General features: G+C 34.6%; 3 protein-coding genes across 4 annotated transcripts; 1 reads left to right on the top strand and 2 right to left on the bottom strand.

Annotated features, from left to right (window-relative positions):
• Positions 1-2,274: 2,274 nt before the first annotated feature.
• Positions 2,275-3,866, bottom strand: LOC105787012 (kinesin-like protein KIN-UB). The gene is made up of 5 exons (XM_012613478.2): positions 3,617-3,866; positions 3,223-3,372; positions 2,959-3,047; positions 2,504-2,698; positions 2,275-2,361 (listed from the first exon to the last, which is right to left on the bottom strand). Exons 1-5 carry the CDS (start codon positions 3,834-3,836, stop codon positions 2,299-2,301), a joined length of 717 nt encoding a protein of 238 aa, XP_012468932.1. The 5' UTR covers positions 3,837-3,866; the 3' UTR covers positions 2,275-2,298.
• A 4,154-nt stretch (positions 3,867-8,020) lies between these two features.
• Positions 8,021-10,054, bottom strand: LOC105785803 (uncharacterized). Its single transcript, XM_012611967.2, has 4 exons — positions 9,511-10,054; positions 9,218-9,370; positions 8,825-9,030; positions 8,021-8,435 (listed from the first exon to the last, which is right to left on the bottom strand). The coding sequence occupies exons 1-4, from the start codon at positions 10,000-10,002 to the stop codon at positions 8,228-8,230; spliced, it is 1,059 nt and encodes a 352-aa protein (XP_012467421.1). The 5' UTR covers positions 10,003-10,054; the 3' UTR covers positions 8,021-8,227.
• A 142-nt stretch (positions 10,055-10,196) lies between these two features.
• LOC105785802 (ABC transporter B family member 26, chloroplastic) lies at positions 10,197-18,693 on the top strand. 2 transcript variants are annotated; one of them, XM_012611965.2, is made up of 18 exons: positions 10,197-11,039; positions 11,176-11,303; positions 11,588-11,630; positions 11,828-11,872; positions 11,969-12,091; positions 12,173-12,276; positions 14,498-14,552; positions 14,648-14,718; positions 14,816-14,918; positions 15,027-15,237; positions 15,824-15,897; positions 16,843-16,899; positions 16,980-17,054; positions 17,247-17,321; positions 17,400-17,681; positions 17,813-17,877; positions 17,951-18,011; positions 18,150-18,693. In XM_012611965.2, the coding sequence occupies exons 1-18, from the start codon at positions 10,515-10,517 to the stop codon at positions 18,228-18,230; spliced, it is 2,178 nt and encodes a 725-aa protein (XP_012467419.1). In that variant the 5' UTR covers positions 10,197-10,514; the 3' UTR covers positions 18,231-18,693. The 2 variants fall into 2 exon arrangements, with proteins under 2 accessions (XP_012467419.1, XP_052489740.1); XM_052633780.1 differs by having other exon boundaries at positions 10,890-11,039; positions 11,176-11,314.
• Positions 18,694-24,111: the final 5,418 nt, after the last annotated feature.

Here is a 24,111-nt window from a genome sequence, read left to right as displayed (position 1 = left end):
CTTTATTATTTTTAAACCATAATACATATTTAATGTGCTAAAATATCATTAATGAAACAAATAATTTAATTATTCTACAATTAAAAAAATATTAGAAGTAATAAATAACTTAAGAATAAAATTTTGCATAAACATAAATATTCATATATTAACAAAAAGGTTACACGACTTCATTAGTTTTTATGTCATAATACATATGTTAGAAACACAAAAAGTCCCCAAAATATCATCAACAGAACCACGATTTTAAATGGTTAGCAAAAAATCTTCTGACCCATTCCAACCATACATCAGAAAGTAAACTAAAGAAAATGAGCATTTACGTTGGATGATCTGGAATTTTGCTCAATGCTCGATAGCGCTCATCCACAGTTAAACCTTCTATTTCACATAAGGTTGGATATAAATTTATAGCTTTTTATTGGATGATCTGGAATTCTTCTGATTTTTATTGAACTATTACATCGGAGGCAATACTCCTACTGATTTGTTCGCCAATGGCCCGCATGTTTTCCGCCAATAAAGTAGAATTAGACTATCCTTGTGAGGTGAACAAATTTTGAAAATAGTCTAGAGCAATTTGCATAAATTCTTCGTCTTCAAAATCTTTGATCATGTTATTATGTTGATGCTTTGTAGGTATATGTATAATTGAGCTAAAATTAAAATTTCATCTATATATTGAATTAAAATTAAAATTATATTTATACAATTGCACCAAAATAAAATTTTAAATCACATTCTACATCAAATTAAAATTTAATGTAATTTCAAGATTTATTTGAAATTTTTTGTTTCCATATTTATTATTAATATTCATTACAGTTAATTAAAACAATATTTTGTTAATTAAAAAATTAAAGACTTTGTAATTATTAAGCGGTATTTAATAATTAAATATATAATTTAATTATTTTATTTTAATAAATTGGAATATTAAAATAAAAATATTAAAAATAATTTAATTATTTTAATTAAATATATAATTTAATTAGTTTTATGTATTTAATTATTGTGTACACCACCTAGTAATGGCAACTGAGTTCGTACAAGGAAATTATACTTGACCATCATGCAACTAACATGTGTACACCATTATTAAAAACAGAGTCTTTTTACCATTATGTTGAATGCCAAACAAATCACCAACAAGCCATAAATACGTATTTCAAACATTGATAACACTATAAGAATAAAGTTTGAATTAATCACATCTTCCAATAAACTCATGCGAAATAGAGAAGTTTGAACTTGAGTTCGCAGAAATAGCTTTGAGAGGTGATAGCCACAGTATGGGACAAAAACCTGACTGATGGAAGAAACTTTTTAAGGCAATTTACCAATAAAAGTCTTTTTTTTTTAATTTATCGAAATTTGCCCATTATTTAATTATTTACCAGAATGGTCTATTTTTTGCGAAATTACGTCCACGTCAGCCCGATGTCAGGGTACGCGCTAGGAAATTGCGTCCACGTCAGCGCGAGTTGCTAACGTGGAAGCAAACCGCTCCCTCTAGGACGCGATTTGCTGACGTGGGATGAACAGTTTATGTTTTTTAGTTTGAAAAACTTTGAAAGGCCATAACATTTCGCTCGGTTGTCCGATTGAGACGATTTTTTTTAATTTCGAATAACTTTTCGAGATCTACTCGCTGACAAACCGCTACAATTTTCATCGAAAAAGATCCTTTTTTACCTCTAAATTTTAATTTTTCGGTTTAAAATTAAATTTTGAAACATTCAAATCATTATTATTTGAAGTAAACACCGATTTTTTTTTACAGAATTGTTGTATTATTTTTTTTGATTTGACACGTGTATGGAATAGGTCCGATAAATCATTAAAACGTAAGTAATATAATTAAGATAATAACAGTATTTTTATAATATGTCAATTAATTAGTTTAGCTTAGTTGGTTAAGATGCTTGCTTTTTCCTTAGTACCTTGATTCAAATCTTGTTGGTAATAATTTTGAATATTTTTGCACTTGTTGCATTTATTTTTTAATCAATTAACTGGGCCCATTTCGATAAATTTTAAAAAATAGGGTTTTTTTGGTATTTTACCCAGTTAATTGATTAAAAAATAAATGTAACAAGTACAAAAAGATTCAAATAAATGCAACAATTCGTAAAAAAATCCGTGTTTACTTCAAATAAATAAGAAAAATAATGATTTGAATGTTTCAAAATTTAATTTTAAACCGAAAAAATCAAAATTTAGAGGTAAAAAATGATCTTTTTCGATGAAAACTGCGGCTCAATTTACCATCATGCTGATGCTTCCGTTGATTTTCTATCATCTTTCCTCCAGCTTTTTAACTGATTCCATATATTCCATATGGCACTTTAGTCGTTCCTTCTATAAAAGGAGCAACCAGATGTTCAATATCAATATATCACATTCTCAAGCAAATAACTGTTTAAGAATGAATAATGGAAAATATAAAAACATGAGGTTATAGAATCGCGCATCAGGGGGAGTGATGAATTGCTGAAGTAACCTCTAAGGCATCTGTGAAATTTCTCTCAACCTCAGAGACACGGTTTTGTGCTTCTAAGTTTATTCTTTCAACTTCGTCATCAAAAGCCTTCTGTTGCCTTTCATTTTCTGCAACGAGCTTGTCCAGTTGTATTTCAAGCCTTTTAGCCAAACTTTTATAATCAAACTCGTCCTTTATTCTCAACATATTCTCCACCTTCATTGCCGGGGCATAATGGAGTTAGCAAGGTAATAGCATCTTACTTTTACATAATTTAGAGACTATGTTACACGAGACATGAAGAAATGGACAGATGAAAGAAAAGTGTCAAACAACGAAGAGAAGCTTAAATATAACTAGGATGCATCTTTCCCAGTGCCTTCACTTTATAATCATGAGTTGTTTGAAAGCAGATATTACTTATAGCAAACACATGATAGATTATAGTTTGAGCCCATTTTGGTGTAAGAACTCACCCTTTGACCAAACAATATCGTACTTGTAGTCTCTCCTCGATGTCGTGGGGAAGGGCCAATTGTCACAATTAATGAGGTCTTGGCAGTACCTGCAATACATAGAATCTATCTCATAATAACTCAAAAATATTCAACTCCAGATATAAAACTCCTAAAGAAATATATAAAAATTTAGATCATAAACATCTTCGCCATAATAGCTTAGTTAGGTTAAAATGTAGCCCAGGCACATGCCAACTTAAATTAACATAAAAGATGACTTACCTCCGAAAGAATCTCTGAGTAGCCTCGTAAGTTTTGAATCACGAATGGGCACATGAGCGCTATTCTCTGCTAAAGCATTAATACACTTTCCCAAAGCACTCAGTGACAGGTTAATAAACTTAGCTTCTTCTAACATGTGTCCCTCACTTCCTGCCAGAAGCAAAGAGAATCAAACTCATCATCTACCAACCGGATCCAACTCATAAGTAACGCCAGCACTAGCATTAAGAAAGTATACAGGTATATATAGGTTGGATAGGAAATATAATTTCTTTGCCAAAGATATATATATGAGATGCAATGCTTAAAAATCTTATGTGGCAAAAAATGAAAATGCTCTTTGATATGCAGCATGCAACCGATTTGCCATTGGAGGGGAAGAAAATATAAGCACCTGACTTTTGAACACGCTCTGAGCCTGCCAAATCTACCAATACTAGCTTGCTTTTCCGGACAAGAGGCTTTGGAGGTTTAAAAAAGTGAGAAGACTTGTCTGATTCACTTGGAATGGCAACTTCTTCTCCCAAGACTGATCTCTTAACATGTACCTGCAGTAACATGGTTGAATATATATTATCATTTGCCGGATCAAGGAGATCCTGGATGGTCTCCATGTAAAGCTACAAGAAAACATTGGAAACAAACTAGTAAAAGTTCTTACTGAGGAAACACAAAAGCAGAAAGTCTAACAAAAAAATCAGAGCATATAAACTGTAAGGAAACAATAAAAAATTTTAAAATCCAAGAAGCATTTTATACAAAATAGCACAGTTGGACAAACATATCCGGCTATCACATTCGAGTCCAAGTAACATTGATCTAAACTATCATCATTACATTACATGCCCGATTAAACAACAACAATAGTGATAATACATAAACAGAAACGAAGGCAATTCTCAAATCCGCTCTCAAATCCGCATCCACACATACTACTAGGCAGTATTCGTGATTAAGGGTCTGTTTGATTGACGGAATTGATTTTCCGAAAAATCATTTCCAACTTTTACAGCGTTTGATTGGCGGAAAACATTTTCCATTTGGAAAATGAACTCCAAAACAAGGGAAAATGAGTTACATTTTAGGGAAAATGTCTTACCTTTTCAATTTCCGTAAGACATTTTCCGTGCTCTCCTCTCTATCGCCTCCTTCATTCCTTCCTTCATTTCCGGTAGAAAACTACTTCTGTTTATCGATTTTCTAGTAACTTGTTTTTTAATTATTCAATACTTGTTTTTTTAACACAATTACAAATAATTTATTTGATATTAGTTTTTTTCAATTTATAACGATTAATATTGTAGCTTAATAATTGAGTATTATTATAAATAAATCATTGCAATATATGTAAAAATAATTTAAAATATAAAATTTATTAATATATATTAATATATGTAAAACAACTTTTCGAAAAATATTTTCAGAAATCACTTGTGAAAATATTTTACATGATTCAATCAAACACCGAAAATATTTTCCAATAAATCATTTTTGAGAAAAGTAAAACATTTTCCAGAAATCATTTTACGGAAAACATTTTACTGGTAATCAAACAGACCCTAAATCCTGAATATAGACTCTCACCTAACTAATCAATATTCTCTAAAGAAAAACATCAACTTAATTCAATACAGAAACCAAAACATAAACTCCATGTTAACATCCTCTTAATATTAAAACCCACAATTTTATCATTAAAAAATTTAAAGAAATGCAAATAAAGAGAACTCAACGAATCGAAATCACAAGCCATTCGAAAAACAATCCAAAGAACAAGAAGAGAACCACCTTGAAAAACATATGGATTTTTTTTCCTTTTTCCCTTTTCCAACTTAGCTTCTTTACTGGTGGCTAGTATTTAAAGCCTATATGCTTACAGATAAGAAGGTTTTTGGATGTTCCTCACACTACCAATTTTTTGTTTAATCGTCCGTCTTCATGAAATGTAAACATTCTTATCTTATATAACCATAACCGTAACCTTTGGAAAGGCAGTTTCCTGATGAGGAGTTCTCGACTTTCTTTGGTACTTACGGATTTAATCGCATCCAATGGAAACATCATAATTTCAATTCGTGTAAACAAGAATAAGAAAACGTGGTGAAAGGGGAAAAGAAGGCGAAAAAGTCTCAACCGAACTTACAATATTTGGGAGATGAAGATGAATGAACTTTAACTAAAAGGAATCGGAAAAAAAAAAAAAGAAAACGTAGGAGATGAAGATGAAGGCGAATGGATGTTTGATTTGGGGAGGAAGAAACTGGAGTGATGAATTTTGGGAAAAGAGAGGCAGGATATTTTGGTCTAAAAACCTAAACGGTGGGGCGTTGAATAGGTATTCAGACCCCCAACCCCTGTAATAGCAATTCCGTGAGATAAGGGAATGCCCATGTAATAGCAATTCCGTGGAATCACAAACGGTGAACCAAACGGCTGCTTTACTGTAGCGTGTGGAATTAAGGCGGAATGGAATAGCTATTCCATCCAACCAAACGTGAACTTAATGTGTTAAGATTTTGGGAGTGAAAACGAGTCCCCTACTAAATGGCATATTGGGAAATTTATAGGAGAGGCGAGGGCCCAAGCCCAATCGGGTCTAAATTGAGGTAGGGATATATCAATAATCCTTCATTTGAAAGGTAGGTTATAAAATGACTATGCCTCGAGACCATTCATAGAATGTCTCCTCGTCCAGTAATTGTTGCAAATAAAATAACTAGTGGTCAGTTTGAACAATTTATAAGGAGAAGATCCATCCTTGATGAAAGGAAAGTATGAGGAAGTGCTTCCATTTTGAAATTCCTAAAAACTTTGATTTATAGTTCGACTGGAGGTACAATGATTCGTGGGTGGTCTCTTCCTCAAGGAGAGCATATTCATTAATAGCGAATGTCCCCGATTAGGTGGTTAAAAATAGACGGTCACTTCTAGAAAGTGATATGAGGCAAGTGGATAGTCAGTCACTGAGTGACCATCTAGGCGATGGGAGGACGCTTATGGAAGGTAATGAAATGACCCTACTCCCAAACTCATAGAGGGAGACTTATGAAAGGTAATAAGGTGACCCTGCTCCCAAACACATAATAGGAGGCAAACTTATGGAAGGTAATAAAGGCCCTACTCCCAGACGCATGGGAAGAGGCTTATGGAATGTGGTAATGATGACCCTGCTCCCAGACGCGTGGAGAGGCTTATGAAATGTGGTAATTATGGTCTTACTCCCAGATGCATAAGGAGAGGCTTGCAATAAAAAATCATTGGTAGACCACGCTACAGTAGGCCTTCGCAACATGAAATTACGTGGAGAATGAAGTCCTGCCGTGTAGAATCATAAGTATAGAATGTAGAATTTATAGATATGATGTATATATAAACAATGGATGTGACTATCTACAAGAGTTCTTCACGAGTTTCCTTCCTAACAATATTCATTATATGAACATACATGTATTGTTGGAAAAATCCGATTTAGAAAAACGATTTTCAATCACAGCGGAAAATTAAAATTTTAAAAATTAAGCTGATTTGTGATATCTATAATAATATTTTTTTTCAAAAAATATTTGTGCTTTGAGTGAGACAGATACTAGACGTTGTTGTGTTTTGACTGTGAATTCAAACAATCCTCAACCAAATATTAAAGTATGCCTAAAACCAATCATGAGATTATTATAATCTCTTCCGCACCATAAGAAAAGTAGCATGCCAGAATTGGTGCATGTGACCACGTGTACTCTCAGTTTCTTTATGAGACATATATAAATCAATTGCTTTGTGAAATTGGAACTTGTTGGACAGATTTGTTAAGTGTTCTGTGCATAAAAAGTCCACGTGTTTAAGCTTTGCACAACATAGTTTCATGCAAGGTAGTTGATATTGTTATTGGTTAATGCAAGTGTTGATTTTTCAAAGTTTCAAACAAAGCAAACTATAAAAAAATTAACATTTTTCATTTTTTTAATATTATTTGGCGCATCGGTCGGTGTTCCATGTTCTATCCGATATGATTAAAATTAGTCAAAACAGGTCACTACAATTGAGATAAATCGAAATTTTTATTAATACGAAAAGAATCATTTAATATTTCGTTTTAACACTAGAATAATGCGCATCAATTAAAATAACCGAAATCAGTGTGGAACAAACCACCATAATTTCATGCCTTTTTAGGATCTATCAAATGAGAAGTACACTCTTCAACCAAGAAATTATACATAAAAAATTTATTTTAAATTCCAATCAAAGTAAAATATTCTTACATTCATGCCCCAACATGAGTGAAGGTAGATTTTGATTGGTTTTTCAGTTTTTTATTTGCAGTGTATTGTATGATTTAATTTTACATTTTAATTGGTTCTATGTATTTTATACATAATAATATTTTTCTTCCTAATTTTTAAATAAGAGAATAATACACTTCAACATGCTCAAATCCACCTTTTCCTATTCAGACAATTATTTTTAATGTATATATAACCAATTTACAGTGTTATAGTTTATAAAAATCAAAATAAATTATTGAACCGACCGGAATAAAAGTTGACAAGCATCAAATTCGTATGTCCTAAAAGTAATTGGAATAAAAGAACAAATCAAATAAAATATTTATATTAGGATGTCCGAAGTGATTAATCAGTGCTAAGAGGGTGATTTCAATTGAAATATTTTTTTATCAAACTATTATCGAGTCAAAAAGAGTATGGAGTTCCATCATTTGACAAAGGGGGAAAAGGTGCCTGTAAATCATTACGGAACACATCCTTTCGCTTGGACTTGTTTATGGTTTCGTAGTAAGGAATTGTTTGTACAAAGAAATAACCATACCCAATTCGATATCCAGCCATAGATGACAGATCTCAAGTGTGCTTGTAAATCATTAAGGAACACATCCTTTTGCTTTATACATACATTATTGACATTAAATTAACAAGGCACGATAAATAATTAAATGAACATATATCATAATCCAACAACAACAATAATTATGGAGTCCGTTCTGGATGATTCATCTTTGTAGTAAAACGGCAGCTCCCACCAAGCCAAACCATAAAGTCAAAGCAACCCAAAATGCTCTGTTCTTCTCCAGTCCAACAGGAGGTCGCCACACCAGAAAATCAGCCAGAAAGTCTCTGGAGGAGGGAAGCTGATTGGTTGTTGATCCGCTTGTCTTCTGATCTTTGTCCTTGTACTTGTCAGTCCATGTCGCTGCATAGCTGAACGTTTTGAAGTAATGCATATTTATATATAGTTAGTGGTAAAAAAAGATAGCCTACAAAAAGAACGTTCTTGCTTCCATTTAATCGTTATATGTTCATAAAGTATCTAGAACCTATGAAGTACGGACATGGACTAGAACCCCTATAATATTCTCAGAACTCAATAGTATCAGACGCCATTGCCAGTTGAACAGATGAGACTGGCTGAGAATTAAAATATGTGCAGAAGCTTAATCGCAAAACAACAGGGCAACAACTAAAATATTCCAGTTTAGATGCAAAAAGAGAACTGAAATGAACTGCTGGTCAATCATCATAAAAGCAAGTGTTATTAAAGTCTATTGCACCATTATTTTATATATATCCAAAAGGCCAAAAGCATATACCTGTCGTAACTAGAACCAATCAGCGGTATTGTAACCATCTCTTCCTGGGATATCTTGAGTTTGGGTGCTTGCAAAATGTAGCGGAGTTCAGCAGCTTGCCGTCGAATGCTCACACTAGGGTGCTTCTTCTCTAATTGCTGGTACAGAGCAATGCAGTCCGCATGGCGGTTATTCGCCTCATAAGCCATAGCCAGCCATATTTGAATCTGATACCCGAAAAAGGGCGAAAAAAAAAAGAGTCTATTAGTCTTTGGCAATTTTTTTTATTTTTTATTTTTTTTTTGGGGCCGAGGGGGGGGGGGGTTTGGTTCAAACATGGATTTCAATACAGGGCCATCGAAGTTCCTCAAATTTCCGCCTTATCTTATAGGGTAATATCAAGTATCAACCAACCTCACCGCCAAATAATGTTGGCCTGGGAATGATCGTGAGAGCACCTTCAAGAAATTCAATGGCACGTCCGTACATGCCTTTTCCGTAAGCCTTTTGGCCCAATTCGAACATCAATTGTGCTGTAGCTCTCCTCTCTGCCTGTTCCTTAGCCACCTGTTCTCACACAGGCATCTATATCTGATTAAAAAATTTTAAACTTTGAATCTCTAATACAAAATTGGAACGAAAACCGAAAAAAGAAGTAGAGGATTAGTTCTATTTATGTAGCAAGGGAAGAGAGACGAAGGCAAAACCTTTTCGAGCTCTTTTCTCACTCTCATCCTCTTTTCCTCCTCGGTTTCTTCTCTATCTGCACCTTCATCTTCACCTTCAGTTTCCTCTGCTTCCGCTTTACTCTGCAGCTCCTCTGCTTTCTTCTCCAATTCCCTCATCTCCTCAATTTCTTTAACTCTCTTCCTCATTTCGTTCTCCCAATCGTACTCCTCCTCTTCCTCCTCAAATCCGTTGCCGTTTTCATCGTCGTCACTGGACGCCGCGTCAAAATCCACCGCCTTTACTTTCGAATTCGCTTTGCCACGAGCCACGGCCCGGGGTGCCCGATTCTCCCCGTCCCAGTAGTCGAGTTGGCTCTTGTTGGGAAGAGAAACGTGGGAGAAATGAGGATCCCTCTTCTGCAGGTTCAAAACGACGTCGATCGCCAAGGGACGAGATTTTCGGTCCGTCGTAACGGTCCTCGCAGACGTCACGTCTAGTAACAAAGCCAAATTTCCAAGAACCACAGCCATGGCTGGAGTCCGATCCCGAGAGAGAGAAAAGAAGGGTAATAATATGTACCGGGCCGTGAACGTGAAGATATTTTTAGAAGGTTGTTTCTTTCTATCTTAATGACTAAATTATCCTTCCATTCGCGTTAAATTTTAATAATGTTTGAAGATAATATATGAAATCCATGAGGGTGATACCGTCAAAAGAATGTTAACGGGGCGCTACGTTACTACGTAAGACGAGTGTCGTGTGTGGAGACCAAAAAGCTTAATCCGTTCAAACACGTCATCGGAAATAATCTCTCCCATGTACTCCAGGCAACGCTGTCGTTTTATTGGGGCGGATCTAACGGTGTGGCATTCAACACGACGAGACCATCCACTTCACAGAAAACGTTCATAACAAAACAGGAAAAAAATCTTCCAACGCGCGCACTTCCAGAAATGTAAGCACGCGCGAGAATTTGTGACAATTATGAATTGTCATTTATTTCCCCTGCCTTAAAATCGGAGGCGTTTCTTGGCAAGTGCACATGGGCCAGAAGCTAAAGATTTTAAAACATTTAGCTTTATCCCCAAACAAACTCCCTCCATTATTACTCCGTCCAATGGCGCTTCCTCTTTGCTGCAACGCGAAGTTACATCCTGGCTATCGTTCTTCGGCTCATTACCAGCGACTGTTTCATTTCGTTAACCGCCGGACTCTCCGATTTTCCAGGAGTCCTGAGGTCTCGATTTGTTTTAAGAGGATTAGCCATCGCTTAGCTCCTTTAAAATCGTCTTCGATTAACGGATTCTCGCTAGAGACGAATCTAGATCATTTTGAGGAAGAGCATTCCGTAGAGAATGTCGAGTTGCGAGACAGAATTCGGAAATGGATTGATTTTCTTCGATCGGTTTTACCAGGAGGGAGCTGGTGGAGCTTCTCCGATGATGTGGAGATTAAATTCATGGCCAAACCAGTGACGGTTTGGAGGGCGCTTAGTCGAATGTGGCAATTGATTGCTAAAGATCGCTTGGTCATTTTCGCTGCTTTTTCTACCCTTATTGTGGCTGCTGTAAGACCCATTGTGGTTAATGATTTCTGATAATTTATTAGTTATTATCTTGTTTGTTGAAATTATAACTTTAGTTTCCGGTGAGATTTTTAGTTTTTGTTTTCTGATCAACTGTTTGGTGCATGTATTGGTTCAGCTTTCGGAAATATCTATCCCGCATTACTTGACCGCAACAATATTTTCGGCACAGAGTCATGAAATAGCAGTGTTCCACAGGAATGTACGCCATCTGATTATGATATGTGTTACTGCAGGAATATGCAGGTCAAAATCTAGTATGGTCAAATCTCCCTTCTATATTAAGTTGCAATACTAAACATGGGATTCTCCTTTTCTTGTGGTCGCAACTAAGCTAATCTGAAGTCATGCTTCTATTAGTCAATGATTTTTTTCCTTTAATTGTTTGCCTGTATTGATGCTTGAAAGGATTCACCATTGCTTAGTTTCCAGTGATTGTAAAAGTTTTAACTATTTTTATTGGAATTTGAGCTTTCATGAAGGAAAAGGTAACAGCTGCTTAGGCTTTGCTGTGTTTGCTTGAATTTCAGTGGTCTGCGAGGATGCTGCTTTGGCATTGCAAATATGATCCTGGTGAGTTTCTTATCATGCTTTTACTGTTTAATCTCCGATGCCTTGTCTGGTTTTCACATAGGGCCCTGTGTTTGGGGGTGTTTCATGGGAACCATTATTCAATTTTTAATTTCCATTTTTGAGTGTGTATTTAGTGATGATCAACATTTCTTTCCTTGGAGTGACTTAAGCCTGACTTGTTCATGTAATATCAACAGGTTAAGCGAATGAGAGAAACACTGTATTCGTCTCTTCTTCTTCAGGTTCTGAATATATAAAAACTCTACTTTCTTCAAATGTTTGCTTGCTGTTAGGCATACAGGTATATACCTTTAGTTTTCGCATCATATTTTGTGCAGGAAATATCCTTTTTTGATGGTGAAACAGTTGGTGATTTAACAAGTAGGCTTGGTTCAGATTGTCAACAAGTGTCCCGTGTGATTGGGAATGATCTTAATCTTATTATGCGGAATGTTCTTCAGGTTTGTCATTGATCAAATAATTAATCTGTTTGACTTTGCTGGAATGGTGGGAATCTCATCAGCATTTCATTCTTCTTTTAGGGGACAGGTGCCTTGATCTACTTGCTGATTTTGTCATGGCCACTTGGTGTATGTACGTTGGTGATATGCTCTAGTCTAGCAGCAATTATGACTGTCTATGGCATGTAAGATTTTTAGAGTATCCTCACTTTAAATTGAAGCTAGTTTACTTAAAATATATCATAAAAGGTAGTAATTATGATTAAATGGATGCATATGAAGGAAATTAAAGAAAATAGCGGAGTAGAGGATATATCTGAATGCTATTAATGTTAATTAGATGTTGCAAAGTCACACGGTAGGTTTTAGAGGGTTCGAGGAAGAGACAGTTTAACTAAAAATGTGTTACAACCGTGAATTTGGGATTAATAGTTCATCTCATTAAAGGGAGACTGAAACCTTTAGGACTTGTTTGAGAGAAACCCAAATCTTGTTTATTTGATAAAAGTCAACGTACCTTTGTTTTATTTATCATCCCTTTAAATAGAGATTACAATAATTAAAGAAAGTAAATAAAGTCCTACTTCCACAACTTCTATTTTAAGATTCCTACCTAACAAATTCTCTCAAGAGTCCTACCGAAGAACTTCTAAGTGTCCACAACAATACTTATTGGAAAAGAGCTTAAGAGTGATTGGCAGTTATCCAATGCTTGCACATCCATCTATAATCCTTGTATTAGGATCAAAGGTCATTTTTTACTCTATAAAACAACCACTACCGCACCATTATTCCTTCTATTGCTAACTGTTAAAATTGAAGGGGTCATGGACCTTCACAAATTTATTCTCATTTATCAGCACCATTGAATCTAACTAATAACAGCCACTTAGTCCACAACAACAACAACTATAACAGTCATTGACTTATTCCGCAACAAAAACAACTATCCTGTTTTGATTTCTTGCTGTTATCTTTTTCTTTATCTCTTTATCTCTGCTTTGTGGTTTAATGAGCATGGTAACCACTATAAATACTTACCAAGGTATGAATAAGCTCATCATTCTTTCACTATTTCAATACCTTTTACAAACTTCTTACCAGCATTTGCAATTTTCAAAAATACACTAGCAAGTTTAGATTCATTAACTTTTTCGACATAGAGTTGAAGGTTTCTTGGATTTAGAGAAAAGGATGGATTGCTGGATATGCGTTTACGGGGGGTTAATGAATAAGACAAGGAACGAAGTTGGCTGTGACTGTGATGGTTTTTGTCGAGATGGGTTAAGGAGGGGTTGATGCATGGCATAAGAAATAGAGATTAGTAGAGGCTGCCATGGTTTGATTTTGTTCAGTTAGAGGGTTACTTTTGTATCTACCATAAAGTTATTTTTGATCTACCACAGATTTAGTTATACAGTGTGTTTTAGTTTCTGCAATATGTTGGTTACATGCTGCATTGTACAATCAATCATCTGTTCTATCTTTGTTTGCATATTCTTGAGCTTCTTGCGTATGTCTGCTCCCCACTTTTCCAACTGTTATGGGGCAAAATTAAGATTAGGAAAAAATAACATTTTTACTTATATTTTAGTGGGCTGGATTGAGTGGAAACGTGATGAAACGATGTGTTTCAATCCCTCCTGTTTACAGCTGTAGTAACAGCTGCTAACTGAATCTGGTGCAACTTCACCTCTTTTTCCCTTTTTTTAACTTAGTCTATAACAGAGGGGAGGTTATGAAATGAATATGTTTTGTTTGCTTCTTTTCTCTCGATTTCTATCTTCTTCTTCATCTCTGTGATTTCTCTCCTCTCCTCTCTTTGCTTTCTATTCTTCTTCTTCCCTTTCTATTTCCTGTTTTCTGTTTCGATTCATAACACCAACCATTGCTCTGCCATTTCCAAGAATTGTTGGCTTTAAACACCAAATTGTTACAACCATGAATTTGGGATTGATAGTTCAACTCATCAAAGTGAGACTGAAACCTTTAGCTCTCGTTAGAGAGAGACCAAATCTCTTAGTAGAGTTTTGATAAATTTTGACTTTTTTTTTTCTTAATCTCCCCTTTTAAGTAGAGATTACAGTAATTAAAGCACTACCAAACACAACATCTATTTTAAGAGTCCTAAAACAACTTTATTCTAAGAGTCCTACCTAACAAATTTCTCCTAAGAGTCTCACCTAGCAACTACTAAGCATCCACAACAAAATGTGTTTGGATTCTAAAAGAAAAGAAAAGAAAGACAGACAAACAACAAACCTTTGATTCAAACTGAGGATTTTGACTTACTAAAATATAAAGTGACAGTTTTCTTCTTTCTTGATTTTCAGATATATGGTTGGTTTGACTATTGTCTGAGTGTAGTCATTTTCTGAGAAAAATATATTTTGTCCTCTTCTATAGGTACCAGAAAAAGACGGCAAAATTGATCCAAGAATATGCTGCTTCTGCCAATGAGGTATTTAATAGAAACTTTCTTTTTAGTTTACATCATGTATTTTTTCCCCAATTTTTCGCATTAGGGTGAAAGATTCTTTACTATTTATTTCATAGGTAGCTCAGGAGACATTTTCCTTAATGAGAACTGTTCGCGTTTATGGAACAGAGAAGCAAGAACTGAAAAGGTAAATTATTCTACTGGAGTTCTTGTCAATGTCATTGCTTTTGGTCTTTTCCTTTGATAGCATATGGAAAAAGGTTTGATCTGTTTATGATTAATAGGTACAACCATTGGCTGGATAAACTGGCTGAGGTAAGCTTGCGACAAAGTGCTGCTTATGGAGTTTGGAATTTGACCTTCAACACTCTTTACCATGCAACTCAGGTTTGCAACTCATGGCTCTGGCCTTTCTAAACAAGTATAATATCGTAAATGAAAGAAAATAGTAATATACTCCTTTGGTTATTGAATTTTCCTCTTTTTTCTCTATAGATTATCGCTGTGCTTGTTGGAGGGATGTATATTCTTGCTGGTCATATAACAGCAGAGAAACTTACAAAGTTTATACTATACAGTGAATGGCTAATCTATTCAACATGGTGGGTTGGGGATAATGTATCATCACTGATGCAGTCTGTTGGAGCAAGTGAAAAGGTCTTCCAATTGATGGATCTTCTGCCTAGTGACCAATTCATATCAGAAGGCAAGAATTTTATTAACTTTGATAGACAATTCATAGCATATTTTTCTGAAATGTTCCTTCATTCACTTTCCTGTGATATATAGCACTCCATCATTGTGAAGATTGTAGAGTTTTAACTGCAAACCTGTAATCGCTGGAACTTTAATGTTATGTTAACCTGTTATTTATATAAAGAGTAGGTAAATGCTCCCGCATGTAGTTACTTGGTTGAATATAGTACTTCTTTTGATGTACCTTGCGTGGCTCTGAGATTAAGGGATGTGTTGTTGTACACAGTAAGATATGTTCTTTATATTGGCATATGGTACTTCAAATTTGATTTTAATTCACAAAGGTTTTAGATGAAAGGTTTGATATCATTCTTAAGCATGTTACTTATCAGTGGGTGACATATATGTCTGTAGAGAGAGCAGTTTTTATTGTTCTACATCATTCTTTCCCTTTATCAAAATTAAAGAGAACCTTAATCTTGTGAGGAACATTCTCTTTAATTATTAATTAAATACTCCTTTCAGAAGAAGTTTTCTTCAATGGCAGATATTTCTTTCATTTAACTTGTATCACATTCGATTTTGCTCTGTTATAGGAATGGCACTGCAAAAGCTGCAAGGGCATATAGAATTTGTAAATGTATCTTTTCAATATCTTTCAAGAGAAATGGTATGTCGTCCTTAGTATCACAAGTACTCCAAGTAACACCTTTCTTTTGATACTGTTGATATTATCTATTATTTTAGTGGATTACATGGTCCTGGAACCAGATATGCCACTTGCAAGCGGTGGATGCAACTTTCTTCTTTTAGTTTTTATTTTCAAGAGAAAAACTGTCCTCCCTCAAATGCCACTTGCAAGCGGTGGATGCAACTTTCTTCTTTTAGTTTTTATTTTCAAGAGAAAAACTGTCCTCCCTCAAATGCCCCCTTTTGCCCCTTTCACTCCAAGAAATATACATATAGAGAGAGGACTTAATTTATATTATATGTTTATTTTCTCTTACATAAGTGCATACCATTTCCATGCCATAGAATCCTCTCAAACTGAAAACCAAAAATATAACTGCCACCACTATGGACATTGTCTTGTCTAAGAACAATTCAAAGGAGATGATGTACTGTTTCAGGCTTTCAGCTGCATTTTTTCACAGAAAGCATCTTTCCAGAAGAGTTTTTCCTACATCCTTAGGAGATTACTATGATTGAAGCTCTTTCCTAAGATGCTTCTCAAGCAAAGAATGCTATTTTTCTTTGGCTTTTGTCTCCCATGCTATTTACATGGAAGGTTTAGACAACCTTATCTCCATTTTTCTTGAGAATCCAGATAAAAGTGGAAAAATGTGAAAATGGTAAAGCACACCTTTTCCTATTTAAGCATTTACAGCTCTGTGGCACTTTCCTCTCTCCTCCCCCCCCTTTATGTGGTAAATTTCATTGTGGTATACCTTGGATTGCCTGATTCAAAATAATTGAGACTTTTAATCCCTTTTATTTGGTCTCCTTTAACCCCAAGACTATGTACATAAATTTTTGGTGCATGAATGTCTATATCTTTGTAAATGTGTTACTATAGTTATGTGGAAACAATTAATAGTATAGATAATTTTAACAGGTACCAGTCCTGCAGCATATAAATTTATCGGTTCATCCTGGTGAAGTTGTTGCAATAGTAAGTGTTGCTCTTGCAAATTTTCATCACTTCCTCACCGATTATGAGGAATAATTTTCTATGTACTTGATCTTGATTAGGTTGGTCTCAGTGGTAGCGGGAAAAGTACGATGGTGAATCTTTTGCTCCGTCTCTATGAGCCAACAAATGGTCAGGTAGAAGTGTTTTGATCTTCATCCTATTCAATTTACCTCTGAGCAGTCGGTGTTGGACATATGCTGCTCGGAACTTTCATACAGCATAGTGTTTTGTAGCCATCTATTTTGTATTTTCTGCTTACATCTCAGCAATTTTGTTTCCAGTATCTGTAATTGAATCTTATGCTATATTTACACCTCTTTTTGCAGATTTTAATTGATGGTGTCCCTCTTAACGAACTGGACACCATGTGGTTGAGGGGAAGAATAGGATATGTGGGACAGGTCCTCCATTTAGTTCCAGGATTGAATTTCAGTAAATTTTGGTGGATCTTACCTCATTAATATGTTCTTTCGTTACAGGAACCAAAACTTTTCCGCATGGACATTAGTTCCAACATTAAATACGGATGTACCAGAAACATAAAGCAAGAGGATGTTGAATGGGCTGCCAAGCTGGCATATGCCCATGACTTCATCACATTACTCCCCAATGGGTATAACACACTTGTTGATGATGATCTGCTCAGTGGGGGACAAAAGCAGAGAATTGCCATTGCTCGAGCCATTCTTAGAGACCCTACAATTCTCATCCTTGATGAAGCAACCAGTGCATTGGATGCAGAGAGTGAACACAATGTTAAGGTAGCCATTGTTATAAATACCAATATCCGACTCCATTCTTTATATTCTTTTTTCCAATTAGGAGGTTGAGCATGGAACTTGTGGAGCCACTTGTTTCTTACCCTTAATGTTTCACATGTCACCTTATCCAGGGTGTGCTTCGTTCTGTCAGAAGTGATTTGTCATCTAGAAGAACCGTCATAGTAATTGCTCACCGGTAAGCTTTCAGGTATCATCTTTTTCCAAGACTTAACAGTGAGTATAAAAGTCTTATCATGCTTTATCTACAGACTTTCTACAATTCAAGCTGCTGACAGAATTGTGGTGATGGATGGTGGTCAAATTGCCGAGGTTGGTTTTTTTCTTGAAGACAATATAATTTTCTTGGGTCTTTAATATCAAAACTTTAGTATATATGTAGGTGTTAAGAAAAGCATATGCTTGCATTGAGAATTGCTGTTCTTAAACAATTGTCTTCCAAACTTGCAGATGGGCAGTCATAACGAACTTCTCCACAAAAATGGTCTATATGCACGATTGACAAGAAGACAGACCGATGCTGTAGTTTGATTGTCATGTAAATTGGCATATTGTAATTAATATCAATTCAAGTATCCTTCGAATTTTATCTCAACAGATAAAGCGTAGGATATCAAAGCAACTTTTTACAGCTGACCGATGAGTGTATAATCACACAACAAGAATTCAGTGTCTATTGGTATGAGAAGGAGGTTGCCGGAAAAAGGAGATGCGTCAGGAGTCGGCACCTGCCAGCGCTTTGAAGGTATGAGTTTTTAATTTTCAGTAGGCAGAACTGTACTATGCAGGCATGATAGCATTACAGCAGTAAAGATTGAAGAATGGAAGGAGGGAAGTGTGATTAGATGTAGAATGTAGTGATAAACTTACGCACCATAGTCAATCCATCAACACTAAGCTTATACAATTGTAATGTTTTAAGCCATGTAATTTTGATGATAAACATTGATCCGATTCAGAATTTATGAAGATTCTTTAGACGTAGTTTCAAGCACTTTTGTCTTTTAGGTTACATACTCCTCCATTTTAATTTTTAATGAAATACAACCATGAGTTTGATCTTACAAAATTTTGAAAATTGGAAAGGGATGAGGGTTGAAGGGAGATTAACAGGAAGGAATGTGTTTAATTAATTTTATTAGTGATGTTGAACTGTCTTTGGATTAAACAGGAAACCAAAACTATTTAAACCGAGTTCTATAGTTTTTTGGAATTTTGTTTTATTTTTCATATATTTGACCTAATAATTTATTCATTTTGTGCCCAGCTTTATCGAACCCAATGACCCAACAACAAAAAAATTAAAATTAAAAGAAAGAAAATCAGAACCTTATGAGAAAGAATATAATAAGTAAAGAGTGAAATTGTGAAAGATTTTGAAAAAAAAAAAAAAACCTATTGTGAAGGATTGATGAAGAGGCATGAAGCAAAGTTCAAATAAAAAAAATATAAAGGGAGATGAAAGATGAAGAAGGAAGTGATAAATAAAAGTAAAGAAAAGTGATGAGATGAGATGCTGGAGAAGAAAAAGATGGAAGTGAGAAACGAGATGAGTAAATACTTTAAAATTTGGATTGTTCGGCCTAAGAGGACAAAAGGATGGATAAATTATTGTCGGTTGAATTAATCAGATTGAATATTGGGTGATCTAATTGATTCAATCCCTAGTTCAATTTTAAAATTTTTGCTGATAATTTTATTTTTTTGTTTTTTAAGTTTGGAATTGGGATTATTTGCTTTAAAAGTTGCTAAGCATAAGAAGAAGAAAATGATTTGAAAGGTAATTTAAGCATCAATTATTAAAACTTCTAATTTTTCGTTAAATTTGATTTTAGCTTATCTATGATAGTTATCCATAACAATAAATAAATGGGATATGAATTGCACATTAAAGCTCAATTTAACATTGTAAATGATTAATTTTCAGTTCATTAAATATGATTTGAAGGATAGTATGATGTTTTTTTAAATATTTTATATTTTGTTTGATCATGACGAAGTAAGAAAATAAAAAATAAAAAAACATGTTCTTTTAGATATGTGTTATTTTTTTATATAATGTTTGAATTTTTTTATGTGTATTTAAGACATTATAATTTTATATTGTAAATGGTATACATTATAATTCTATGGAAGTCATGTTTTTCTTTTTTTTAATTTTGTATTTTGCGTAGCTTATTATTGAGAATTGTTATATATTTATGATCACCAATCCGAAACCCAGATAAAATCTAGGTCGCTTACCCGCGAATTGGTTGGGCCCCACCAGTTGGGTGCGTGCAGGTCTTGTAGTGGGGGTTCGTTAGGAGGTCTCGCAAGGGAAGTTCGCGGTCCCAATTTGCGTATGTACAAACCCAAATATGCCCGGGCCCAAATAAATATACCAAACCCAACAACCCGTATGGCCCAAATATTAACCCTAATTACAAGCCCAAAAAATACCAACAGCCCAGCAAGCCCAAAGCTTAACAAATTTTTAGCCAAATCAAAAATCAAAACCCTAGCCGCATAGCAGCCACCAGCAAGACCCCAGCCGCCGCACGTCTCAGGACTGACCTCCTCCATGCACGCCGTTTTCCCCCACGTTCGCCTGCAAAACGGACTCAAGGAGTCCCATAGAGAGAAAACAGTGAAGAATAATAGCAAAATCGGGACAACAATTTGATTTTTTTCGGCTATATAAAGGCCGATTCTTATTGTAAAAAAAGGAGAAAAGGCTGAAAAAGAGGGATTCGAAAAAGTGATACAAATACGAAATACGAAATACAGAAAAAAGAGAAGAGAAATACATTTTTCTTTGAATATAAAGGTATTTTTTCGATTTTATCCTCTTTTGAGTATTTTTGTGTTTATATTAATTTATAAAAGGGAGAGGGGAAAGAGAAACTTACCTTTTTCGCCGGATTCGGCGTCTTCTCCGTCGACGGAGGTCGTGGGTATCAACTGAACGGCGGCGGCATGGAGGGCTGGGGGGTTGAAAACCTAACAGAGGTTCCCCCCTTGTTGTAAATTTTTTTTAGAAAAATCAAATGAAATAGTTTTTTAGGAAATTTTTTGGTTTTAATAGTAAAGATAAAACGACGCCGTTTTGAAGGGGCCAGACCCGCGCGGTGGCCCGACCCGGAGGGAAGGATCCGCGCATTCTAGCCTGAATGGGGAAATTTTGCGTTTAGTCTTTTTTTTTTTGCGTTTCGTTTCAATTAAACCCTTTTATTTCTTTTTAAATTTGGGCCGCATATTTTAATTTTGTTTCAATTCGGTCCCCAGCTGCGCAGCGTTTTGGGTGGAAGGGATAATTTCCCTTTTAGTCCCCCACGTTTGTACGCGCATTCAATGTGGTTTTTTTTTAATTTGCTTGGAATTTACCCATTATTTTTCTTTTTAAGTTCAAATTAAGTGTTTTTTTGCCAGTTTAATCATTCTTTTACCACGATTTTCTATTATTATTATTATTATTGTATTATTTATTATTACTATTATTATATTTTCTATATATATATACGTACGCACATTCTACATAGTATATATGCATATTTAAGATATATATTAAACTTTATAAGTACATGCATTCACATTTTTTTATATATAGTTTTTTTATTTTTCACATACTTTTTATTTCACATATATACTTATGCATTTTATTTTATATGCATACCCTTTTTTTTTACTATTTTCATATTTATAAACATGCATTTTTATTATTTTTTTGGTTTGATGTATTTCATTCCTTCTTTTTGTTTGCAAATTTACTTGTATATTGTACTTATATATATATTTGTAAATATTTATTCATATTGGTCTTAAAATAAAGTTTGTTTCATATTATACATTAACTTTTAACATACCTTTCGGAAATATATTTTGGTTTTGTCAAAACATTAAAATCATCATATTTTTACAAATTTCCAAAATATTTGGCATTCATGATTCTCGGGAAAGATTGTGTCCTAACTTACTGGATTGCGATTATTTTTCGTTGAATTTAGAAAGCCAAGTATTTATTTTGCAATAAATTCTCAAATTTTAAATAAAAGCTTATTCTCAGGAATTCAAAATGTTGGGTCCTAACTTACTGGTCATGACATTTTCTTCTCGAAATAAGAATTTTCAAAAGCAAAAGGCAATATTTGGGTATTTTGAAGATTTAAAAACATTGTGCCCTAACTCACTGGGTGTGGTGTTTTATTTCTTTGAAATAAGAATGCCTTATTATTTTAATTCGTTCATGAAATAAAAAGTTTCCTTTTAAAATCTTTTCAAATTTTCGACACCAAGGCATTAAAAAAAATCAATTTGGTACCAATTTTGGGCGTTACGAGGGTGCTAATCCTTCCTCGTGCGTAACTGACTCCCGGACTCATTTTCTCAAATTTCGTAGACCAAAATCATTTTAAGGTGAGCCGATCACACCTTAATAAAGGATCGGTGGCGACTCCAGTTTTTGTTTTTTAAGTCGGCAACTAAAATTTTTGTTTTCAAAAACGGTTTCGACAGCGTACACCAATGAGCTTGCATGTGGGGGGCTACGAGGTCCAGTAAGGGAAGTTCGTGGTCCCAGTTCTCGTATACTAAGGAGCTCGCATGTGGGGGGCTACAAGGTCCAGCAGGCAGACCAAAGCAATACACGTGTCAAGCATGCATAGAGCTTACCAAGAACATCAATTTCATGAACAATAACCATGTGTATAAATATTTGATTGCCCCCTCCAAAGAGACATAACGGAAAAATACTCGACAATTGGTGCGATGAGCGTGGACATACTTCTGACCAACAGATTTCTTTCAAGTTTGAGAAAAATTACCAAAAGTTACAATGGCTCACCCAAATTAGAATTTCCCCTTTGATTTTTCATCTGGACAAGCTGGAGCATCAAGTTCCGGTGGTTAACCGGTTGGAACGGATTGCTAGATGGTTTGTAGATTGGCCGAAAAACCTAGGTAATGTGGCTCACCTAGGAGCTTTGAGCCCGCTCGACTTGAACCTTCCTTCTGGTTGAGGGCTACCACTTCCTTCTGACCAAGAAGCGTCGCCGCAACAATTTCTTGCTCTTCAGGAGTAGATGAAGTTGATGAGGGAACAAATGGCTGCATAGAATACGCGATTTGAGCAGTAGCAGACTTTCCAGCAGGAGTTAATGAATCAGAACAAAGAACTTAAAAGAAATGTACAATTTGATAATTCTGATTTTTCACAATAATGTGACCATGCAAGATGAAGGTCTAGGCTTGCATGCGAGAGAATGGCAAAACGAGATGGATGTATTGTGGCGAGATGTGAGGGTATTGCATCCCGAGTCTAGAGATATAGACTGGATTTTTTGTTCTAACAATCAGTTGACCCTGAAGATAGCAACAATAAGTCTATCACGAGATTTTAAGGTCCCAAAAGACATGTTCAAAGGTAGGAGAGACCCACGAGCCCATCTGATGGAATATTAGTTGTGGATAGATGGTCTGACTGGTTACCAATATTGAAAAACATATTAGTTAGCATACTTATGGCAATTCTTAACCACTCACCAAAAAATTGAGAACTAAACAAGCTTGGCTTTGCCTTTATCCTTGTGGATAGATGGTCCGTGTAATAGTTTATTTTCAATGATGTCGAAAAAAGTGGTTTTGGGACCACAATTTCGACGAGTAAACTATTGTTTTAATATTTATTTAATTTATACGGGATTATATTAAGTTTGTATTAAAATTTTGTTAAGAAATTTTGATATTTAAATAGTTAATTAAGCGAAAAGGACTAAATTGTAAAAAGTATAAAAGTTGAGTTCTATTAGTTAAAGGGTACAATGGCTATGAAATCTTAAAATAAAGGAATTGAATGGTAAATATACTATTTAATGAGTTAGTGGGTGTGTATGGACAAGGCATTAATGAAATTTTTATTATTAGTAAGGGTAAAATGGTAATTTAGTAAATAAACTTAAAACAAACTAAGTAAAAGTTATCATCTTCTTCCATTTTCACTTGCTATTACCGAAAATCACTATTTTTAGGTTGATAACATTCGGCAAAGCTTTCTTTGATGCATGGTATGTGTTTTTCAACCTATTTTAAATGATTTTTTTATGTTTTTGAGTCTGTTTTAGCTTAATTTAACTAGTTCGGGGGTTAACTAGTTGATAAATTATGAATATTTTTTTAGAAAATAAACATGTTTTGTTAAGTGATTTTTGTTAAATTTTAAAATAGGGATTAAATTATTAAAAGTATAAATATATGGGTTTTGTTGAGAATTTTGATAAATATGAGTTGCTTTAAGGTCCCCAGTAACATGGATTAAGTTGGATTTAGGTTAAAATTGTTAGATTCTAAGTTATGGGCTTAAGGACTAAATTGTGAAAAGTTTAAATGTTAGGGAAAATTCATAATTTTGTATAAATATGAATTATGGAATAAATTG

The sequence above is a fragment of the Gossypium raimondii genome, chromosome 1 (genome assembly GCF_025698545.1).
Source record: "Gossypium raimondii isolate GPD5lz chromosome 1, ASM2569854v1, whole genome shotgun sequence".
NCBI lineage: Eukaryota > Viridiplantae > Streptophyta > Magnoliopsida > Malvales > Malvaceae > Gossypium > Gossypium raimondii.
Note: the sequence above shows the minus strand (reverse complement) of the source record. Positions and strands in the feature narration are given on the sequence as shown.